The sequence below is a fragment of the Macrobrachium nipponense genome, chromosome 43 (genome assembly GCF_015104395.2).
Source record: "Macrobrachium nipponense isolate FS-2020 chromosome 43, ASM1510439v2, whole genome shotgun sequence".
NCBI classification, from domain to species: Eukaryota; Metazoa; Arthropoda; class Malacostraca; order Decapoda; family Palaemonidae; genus Macrobrachium; species Macrobrachium nipponense.
The window spans coordinates 21824008-21833344 of NC_061104.1; the positions used below are offsets into that span (position 1 = coordinate 21824008).

The window sequence follows — 9337 nt, forward strand, 5'->3', positions numbered from 1 at the left end:
TAGATTAACAGTGTAAAGTTAAAGTTATGTAGGCATTCAGAAGTCTGCAAGACACTGAAAACAAGTAGCAAATGTCATTTAGATACAGTTTTCTCTGGAATGTTTTGTAGACAAATAGTCTCATTGCCACTGGAGGGTATAACTTAGCACTCAGAGGTGTGCATACACCTTAGAATTCACTGGACATTGCCAGAGCTGAATAAGCTTTGAAAAAGATCTATACCAAAATCATTCCCAAGAACAATATCCCTTACGTGGCTCTGCTTGAATGAAGGAAGGAGAGAATATGTCATTTGTTATGTTGTTTGTATAAGTTCTGTCTAAAGCTTTACTCTAAGATTTGCCATTTCTCAACAGATTATGAGCAGGAATTGGAGAATGGATTTGATCAAAATGTGAAACAGGAGTTAGTTGATGAGGAGGAAGAAGTAACTGAACCTTTATTTGAAGAAGAGAGGCAACAAGATATTTTGAGGTCCTTTTGTTCAGATTCAGATGCCTTGCAGTCAGAAGTTGGATTGAAGATCATGGATGAACAAGATTCTGCTGCATCCAAGGAATTTTTTTATCGTAAGTTTTCTCATTGTTATATGTTTATAGGCTACTTAATGCATAAATGTAAGACAGGGATTCCAATAAAGTCTTTTACTTCTTGAGGTACAGTGTGTGTATGAACCTACATACCACCATTCAAAAATGCATCTTTAACATTCATCGCTCCATATTTGTGGTTCTGATAGGCTGTACTCTCATAGCCATACTCTTATTCACATTTAACTATCTCCCCTTGCAAACACTTTCAAACTTCACTAGTCCCTTCAGTTTATCATCATTATATCACCAATGAGTATATCATCTGCAACATCAGCTATGCATATACTAGATTCTCTTTGCTTTTCTAATGTTCATGGACAACAGTGAAAATCTGCTTCACGGAGTTCACTTGTATATTATCAACACAGATATTTTAATTTACTGTTTGTTCATGAAACTTACCTGTCAGATATATAGATATATATATAGCTGTATTTTTCCGAATCCGACAGAAATTTAAACACTTACGACACACGCAGTGGGAGTCAGGTGGTTAGTACCCATTCCCGCCGCTGGAGGCGGGTATCAGGAATCATTCCCATTTTCTATTCATAATTTTTCTGTCGCCGGTGCTGAAAACACCTGTTTTGCAGACCTCCGTCCAGATTTTGGAAACTTACTAGCTACTTGAGTATCCCTTTTGGTTTTTCTTTGGTATCTGAATTGGATCGGTGGCTTGGCACACGTTGACTTTGGATTGATTTGAATTTGGTATTGATTTTTCTTTGATCAAGATGTCAGGGTCTAGTTCTGCTAGCGCTAGATTTTGTTCTATGTCCGAATGTAGAGGTAGGCTACTGAAAGCTTCAGTAGACCCACATTCTGTTTGTAAAGTTTGCAGGGGGAATGAATGTACGTTTGAAAGTCGTTGTAAGGAGTGTGAAAGATTAACAGAGTCGGAATGGAAGGCGTATGAAACCTATCTTAAGAAACTTGAGCGAGATAGGTTAAGGAGGTCTTCCTCCAGGAGTGTTTCAGGTAGGCAAGATTTTAATTATTCTCCTGCTAACCCTCCTTCTGTAGATTATGCTCCTACCCCTGTAGTGTTGCCTCCGGCCCCTGAAACAGTGTCGGTAGAAGGTAATACTTTATCGCTAATTCTTGAATCGATTCGTAACTTAGAATCAAAAGTGTTAGCTCTGGAGAGCAAAAGTGAAGAGAAGTGCAGTGAAAGTGCCCCTTGTGTAGTGGAGGGTGCGTCAGATCGGCCTCATTCCGCCTCTAGACCTAGACCTCTGCTTGACTCCCAGATTACGGGGAGAGAGCATGTCGAAAGTCGAAGGAGGGTTATGAGGAACCCCCACCGATCTGGCGTGCCTTCGGCAGCTTCTGACGAACCTACCCAGACTGCCAAGGAGCGTGCGCGTGCACGTCTTCTCAAGGAGTGCTTTTCTTCTTCTGAAGCTTCCTCCCCGCGCAAGGGTGGAGCTCTCATACCGCATCACGTCCGCTGAAAAGGACGGCTTGCGTTCGGGACGCTTCACGTCCAAGTTGTTCTCCGGAACTTTGCTCGTCGCCTGATAGTGCGTTTGCTGCTTTTCCTCCGCAGAAGAAGCGTAAGGATTATTCGGAGGCGGAGTCTTTCCTAGATGTTTCTTTCGAGCGCCGCAGTCGCTCTAAGGTGCGTGAAGTGGCGGTTCCTGGGAGTAGGAAGAAGGCGATCCCCTCGCCACTCGCCTGCTCACAGGATCAGCCCCTCCCCAGAAAAGGAGGCTTCACCTACAAGCAAGATTCTCCAGTCTCTTCAGCAGCAACTTCGAGATGTTTTTTCTTCGAGAGAGACTGTTCCACGTCGCCGTAAGAAGGATGACAATCTTCCTGTGAAGAGGTCGAGGCGTTCTCCCTCTCCCTCTCCTCGCTCGTCTCTCTCTCCGTTTGAGTCTCCCTCTAGAGTTCGTTCTGCTCCCCAGCAACTTTCTAGAGGAGGCGAGAAATTCGTTTCTCGCTCTCGTGAAGCGGTTGTTTCCGCTGCCGACGAAACTTGTTGATAAGAAGCAGCGAACAATTTAAGATGCCGAGCGCGCTTCTGTGAAAGTCAAGCGCGCTTTAGTGGACGCCGAGCGTGATTCGGTGCAAGGTACGCGAGCGCCAAGGACGCTCAGCGCGTTTTAGTGGACGCTCGGCGCGCACCAGTGGACGCTCAGCGCGCGCCAGTGGACGCCAGGTGTACACCTGTTGCGGTCGAGCGCGCTTCAGTCGGCGCCAGTAGATTGGCTTCGGACGCCAAGCGCGCGCCTACGGACGTCAGTTTTCCACCTCCGCAAGCGCAAGCGGAAGCGGGAACTCTTCCTGTTCGCCGCTCTTTCTCTTTTGAGAAAGCTCGTGACTCTTCTTTACTTCCTCCGACTTCTCCAGTGTCTGAAGAGGAAATTAGTGACGCTTTCGTCGAAGTGGACGAAGAACAGCAGTTGGCTCCAGTTTCGACGGACTACAAGGTTTTGACTCGTTTGCTACAGTCAGTCTTTGCAGACACTTTCCAACCTGAAGCTCCACGTACTCCTCCCTCTCAGTTTTCGTCATCCAAAGCTACTAAGATCTCGGGCTTTGTGAAAATGAAGAAGTCGCTTTCTACGAAGCAAGCTTTTCGAAAGGTCCATGATTGGATGGAAAAGAGGAAAGCTTCAGGCAAGACTTCTTTCGCTTTACCACCTTCAAGACTTTGTGGCAAAGCTGGTATGTGGTATGAGACGGGAGAAAACGTCGGAGTTAAGCTTCCAGCCTCAGCTCAAGGAGACTTTGGTAGTATTGTGGATGCGCCAGAAGATCTTTTCTGTCTTCCTCTAAGGTCTCTTGGACGCATAGTGAGTTAGACTTTCACCTTAAAGGCCTCTTCAGGACACTAGAGGTCTTTAATTTCTTGACTGGTGCCTTGGAGTATTGGATGCCAGGTCCAGGAGTTCTGATTCCATCAGTCTGGGGGAGCTGTCCAGTGTATTGTCTTGCATGGACAAGGCCGTCAGGGATGGTTCTGAGGAATTGGCTGCTCATTTCAGCACGGGACTGCTTAAGAAAAGAGCACTTTTATGCAATTTTACTGCAAGTCGGTCTCACCAGCGCAAAAAGCGGATCTTCTTTTCGCTCCTTTCTCAGAACATCTCTTCCCCCAGTCTATGGTAAAGGACATAGCTGCCAGTCTCCAGGAGAAAGCAACCCAAGACCTTCTGGCACAGTCTTCTAGGAAGCCTACTACTACTTCGTCTTCTGGGTCCTCTGCTTTGAAGAAATCGAAGCCCTTTCGATCCGCTTCTTCCTCGAAGCCAGCCCCTCGAGGAGAGGCTCTTTCAGAGGCAAGACTCCCGCTCCTTCCAAGAGCAAGAAGTGAGAGGGAAGTCCTTCAGCCACCGGTAGGAGCCAGGCTTCTACATTTCGTGAAAGCTTGGGAAGAGAGAGGTGCCGACGCTTGGTCTCTGGACATCGTCAAGAAGGGGTACAGAATTCCTTTCCTGATGTTACCCCCGCTGTCTTCGACACCAAAGGATTTGTCTCCTTCGTATCAGGGAGAAAAGCAGAAAGTGCTTCACGATCTACTAGATCAAATGATCGAGAAGCAGGCAGTGGAACAGGTCTTCGACCGGAGTTCTCCGGGGTTTTACAACCGTCTGTTCCTAGTGCCAAAGCAGTCAGGGGGGTGGCGCCCCGTTCTGGATGTCAGCAGTCTAAATCGCTTCGTTACCAAGCAGAAGTTCAAGATGGAGACACCTCAATCCGTGCTTGCAGCCTTAAGACCGGGGGATTGGATGGTCTCTTTAGACCTTCAGGACGCATACTTTCACGTCCCCATCCATCCCCGATCAAGGAAATACCTGCGGTTTGTCCTGAAAGGGAAGATTTTCCAATTCGGGCACTCTGCTTCGGTCATCAGCACGGCGCCGATGGTGTTCACCTGTTCTTATGAAGAACGTTGCGAGGTGGCTCCATCTTGCGGAAATAAGGATCTCTCTCTACCTAGACGACTGGCTTATTCGAGCCTCATCGCAAGACCGGTGTCTGAAGGACCTTCACACGACTCTGTTGTTAGCGAGGTCCCTGGGACTTCTGGTGAATCTCGAAAAGTCACATCTGACTCCTTCTCAATCCTTAGTCTATCTGGGGATTCAGATGGACTCAGTGGCTTTTCGGGCTTTTCCGTCCCAGGCGAAAACAACTTCAATGCCTGGACAAAGTGTCGGCCTTTCTAGGGAAGGAAACATGCTCGGTGAGGGAATGGATGAGTCTGCTGGGGACCATTTCCTCACTGGAGAAGTTTGTTTCTCTGGGAAGGTTGCACCTCCGACCACTTCAGTTCTTCCTCTCAAGCAATTGGTCACGCAAACAGGATCTAGAAGAGGTCTTGTTTTTGACGGAAGAAGTGAAAAAGCACCTCAAATGGTGGTTGGATCCAAAGAAGCTTGCGGAAGGACTTTCGCTCAAGCTTCGGAACCCCGACCTAGTGTTGTTCTCCGACGCGTCCTCCACGGGTTGGGGAGCAACACTGGGAGGGAGAGAAGTGTCAGGCACCTGGAGAGGGGAACAGGTGTCCTGGCACATCAATCTAAAAGAACTTTCAGCGGTTTTACCTTGCTCTAAGGTTCTTCCAAGAGGAAGTCTCCAACAAAGTGGTTCAGATAAACTCGGACAACACCACAGCCTTGGCATACCTCAGGAAACAGGGGGGAACTCACTCTCCTTCTCTGTTCGCCATCGCGAGGAATATCCTGATTTGGCGAATAAGTCGCAAAACGTCACGATTCTGACAAGATTTGTGTCAGGCGTGGAAATCGTGCAAGCGGACCTTCTCAGTCGGCAAGGACAGCTTCTGCCGACGGAATGGACCCTTCATCAGGAAGTATGCCAGGTGCTATGGAAGCTGTGGGGACGTCCTCATGTGGACGTTTTCGCAACTTCCCGAACGAAGAGACTTCCGCTGTATTGCTCCCCAGTTCTGGACCCGGGAGCAGTGGCAGTAGACGCCCTACTGTGGAATTGGTCGGGACTAGACATTTACGCTTTTCCCCCATTCAAAATCCTCGGGGAAGTAATGAGGAAGTTCGCTGCATCAGAAGGAGCGAGAATGACCCTCATCGCCCCCTTCTGGCCAGCGGTCGACTGGTTCACGGAGGTGATGTCCTTCCTAGTAGACTTTCCAAGGACTCTGCTCCTAAGGAAAGATCTACTCAGACAGCCCCACTTCGAGAGGTACCACAAAAACCTCCCCGCTCTGAGTCTGACTGCGTTCAGACTATCAAGAAGTTAGCCAGAGCGAGGGGTTTTCAAGACCTGTGGCAACGGCGATTGCCACCGCAAGGAGGCCCTCCTCAATCGCAGTTTACCAATCAAAGTGGGCTGTCCTTTAGAAGTTGGTGCAGAAGGAAGGGCATTTCCTCCACCTCAACCTCTGTGAGCCAGATAGCAGATTTCCTTCTTCACCTTAGGAAAGAAGCGAAACTAGCCGTTCCCACGATTAAAGGCTACAGAAGCGTGCTTTCTGTGGTCTTCAGACATAGAGGACTCGACTTAGCGAATGATAGAGACATTCATGATCTCATTAGATCATTTGAGACTGTGAAAGTTCTCCAACCTAAAGTACCATCGTGGAACTTAGACGTGGTACTGAGCTTTCTCATGTCGAGTCAATTTGAACCGCTCCATTTAGCCTCGCTTAGGAATCTTACTAAGAAGACCATTTTCCTAACCGCTCTGGCGATGGCGAAGAGGGTTAGCGAAATTCAAGTCATAAGCAAGCATATTGGGTTCAAGGATCATAGTGCAGTTTGTTCCTTAAGTCCTACGTTCTTAGCAAAGAACGAGAACCCTTCCAACCCTTGGCCGAGGACGTTCGAGATCAAAGGGTTGTCGGAGCTAGTGGGACCTGAAGCTGAGAGAGTCCTGTGTCCTGTCAGGGCTCTCAAGTTTTATTTGCAGAGAACCAGAGCATGCAGAGGTTCTTCGGAGAACTTGTGGTGCTCTGTGAAAAAACCAGATCTTCCGATGTCGAAGAATGCACTGGCGTTCTTCTTAAGAAGTACGGTTAAGGAAGCCCATGAAAAGTGTAGTGAAAGTGACATGGAGCTTCTGAAAGTGAAAGCCCACGAGTTGAGGGCTATTGCTACTTCGGTGGCTTTTCACAAAAATATGGCAATCAAAGATATTTTGGGCGCCACTTATTGGCGAAGCAATTCGGTGTTCGCTTCACACTACCTGCGGGAGGTGAAAGCAACATACAAAAATTGTTACTCGCTCGGACCATACGTCGCTGCAGACACTGTTTTGGGGCAGGAGGTAGCGCTCATCCTATCCTTTAATGGTTTAGGGGAGTTTTTAACTTGTGTTATGGTTGTGGGGGTTGACCGCCTGCGGCGGATCTCCCTTCCATTAGCTTAGTCTATGTGGGATACTGTTTTGGTAGGCTACGCCAGGTGTTTGGTTTTACTTCGTTGCCCTCATTTGTATGGTCGCTGGTCTAGTCACGTCATGGTCTCGCCCCTGTTGACAGATCATCTGGAGTGCACCAGCTTTATAGGTCTCTACCTTGCTGGCAACTCTAGTAGCACAAGCAGACTTATGCGGCAGTAAACCACGAAGTCAGCTATGCTAACAGGTAAGGAATCAAGATATCAATTATCTGCATATATATGTTTCCTAAAATCTTCTATTCTGTCTACTCCCACCACCAAAGGTGGGATTCAGCTATATATATATCTGACAGGTAAGTTTCATGAACAAAATGATATTGTAATGATACAATTAAGTTTGTTCATACTTACCTGGCAGATAAATATATAATTCAAGTACCCACCCACCTCCCCTCAGGAGACAGTGGAAATAAAAATTAGTATGATAGAAAATGGGAATGATTCCTGATACCCGCCTCCCAGCGGCGGGAATGGGTACTAACCACCTGACTCCCACTGCGTGTGTCGTAAGTGTTTAAATTTCTGTCGGATTCGGAAAAATACAGCTATATATATATCTATATATCTGCCAGGTAAGTATGAACAAACTTAATTGTATCATTACAATATCATATTATGCCCTTCTACTTCAGTTAGATCAGTTTTTAGCCTCTGCGTGCTATGTTTAGTCATATTAGTGGAATACAGTACGTACTTGGGAGAATGGCAGTAGTAACTCTTTTGCCCAGATTTACGAAATATGTTAGCTAACCAGTCATATATAAAGTAGTATGATTTCAAATTATTTTTTCTTTCTGCAGGAGTTTGTGGAGCAGGAAACTAATAGAGATGTCCCTGACAAGGCCTCTGCTGTCACAGTCCACCTCTAGTCAGTTACACAAAAAGGAAAGGGTTGTAAGAGGAATTTAAGAAACAGATTGTTAAGCCAAAATTGGAAACTATAATTTTGACTGAATGTGTGCTGTTTGCACCAGATGTACCTCAGTTTGAATTACCAATGATTTCCCTTTTAGTGGGGAATTTCAAGAGATAGATTATTTTTGTATCTTTTCCATTATTTCTTAGCCTTGTTTGTGCACAAGCAAAGTAATAAGTTCTAGATGAACTCTGTTGTTGCAGAATTAGTCACTGAATTAAAAAAAAAAGTAATGCTGATGGTAAAATGGAAAAGTTGCTACCACAGACCACTGGACCACCCATGTGTTGTATTTAGCGATGGGTGTTGAAGAAATTCTGTTGTAACATTTCTTTCCATTTATTAGATCTGTTGGGGAATTCTGTGGATTGCTTTGCAAATACATAACAAGCTAAGGAAAGGAATTTGAAATTTTTCAACCCATATCAAAATATTTTATTTGATCAATCACACTTGTCCTCTGAATGTTTGTGTCCTGTGAAGGGCCCAAGAAGGAAGTTAAATTTTTTCTTAACATATTTTACACTCCGGTCATGTATGATTTTTTTTTTTAATCTGAATGAGCAAGTGATCTGAATGATTCTGTAAACAACGAACCTTGCAGTTTTTGTATCTAGACATCATCTTGAGTAACAAGTGTATACATATAGATATTTTCTTATATTATCCCTTGCTTATATTTTATATCAATACTGTATTAGTTTAATACTGTAATTAGCTTTTATATTTTGTAATACTGTAAATAAATTTACTGACCTCACTGATTTACCTTCTTGAATATACAATTGTCCCTTTTTTTTCCCTACAGATTTTTTTTGTTGGTGAATCCAATTGCTTTGCAAGTTTGTGGTAACAAATAAAAACAAGATAAGAATTACTGTACTAAAACTCATCAATTGTATCTGTGGAAGTCTTGTAAGTTATTGGTTTTTTAAGAAAAATGTATTAGTAATTTTGTAGTTTTGCACTGATAATAAGTAGCACATACCTACAATATTAACTAATGAATATTAACAATAAAAAAATAATGTAGTTCTGCACTGAAAACAGGTAGCATACACACTACTTGACTAATAAAGAAATTCTTCAGTTATGCACTGAATTTAAGTAACACAAACAGCACTGAGTAGTAAATGCTAAGATAGAAAAATTCTGTAAATATTTACTGATAATAGGTAGCACATACAGTATTACTGAATAATAAATATTTAGAGAAAAATTCTGTAGATGAGTACTGAGAATGGTAGCACATACAGTACCGACTAATAAGTGTTTAGAGAAAATGTCTGTCCTAGTTAAGCAGTGAAATTGAAATTGAATTGCAGACATGTCCCCAGTTTGGTTTCAAGATTTTAGTAAGAAGGATGGCAAGTTACCATTCCTACGTTGAAAAGAATAGATTATTCTTAAAACTCTAGGTGGCTTGTAGGTAATA

The 9337-nt window shown here is 44.5% G+C and overlaps 1 protein-coding gene across 3 annotated transcripts in view; it reads left to right on the forward strand.

Annotated features, from left to right (window-relative positions):
• LOC135213564 (uncharacterized) overlaps positions 1–9337 on the forward strand; it is a 68382-nt gene that overhangs the window by 1614 nt on the left and 57431 nt on the right. For 2 of the 3 annotated variants that reach the window (XM_064247533.1, XM_064247534.1), the window contains exons 2-3: positions 358–570; positions 7787–8662. In XM_064247533.1, the coding sequence (XP_064103603.1) occupies positions 358–570; positions 7787–7809 (236 nt within the window). In that variant the 3' untranslated portion in view covers positions 7810–8662. Of the gene's footprint in view, positions 1–357; positions 571–7786; positions 8818–9337 lie in introns of those variants that run through there. The other variant, XR_010314167.1, reaches the window with a different exon arrangement.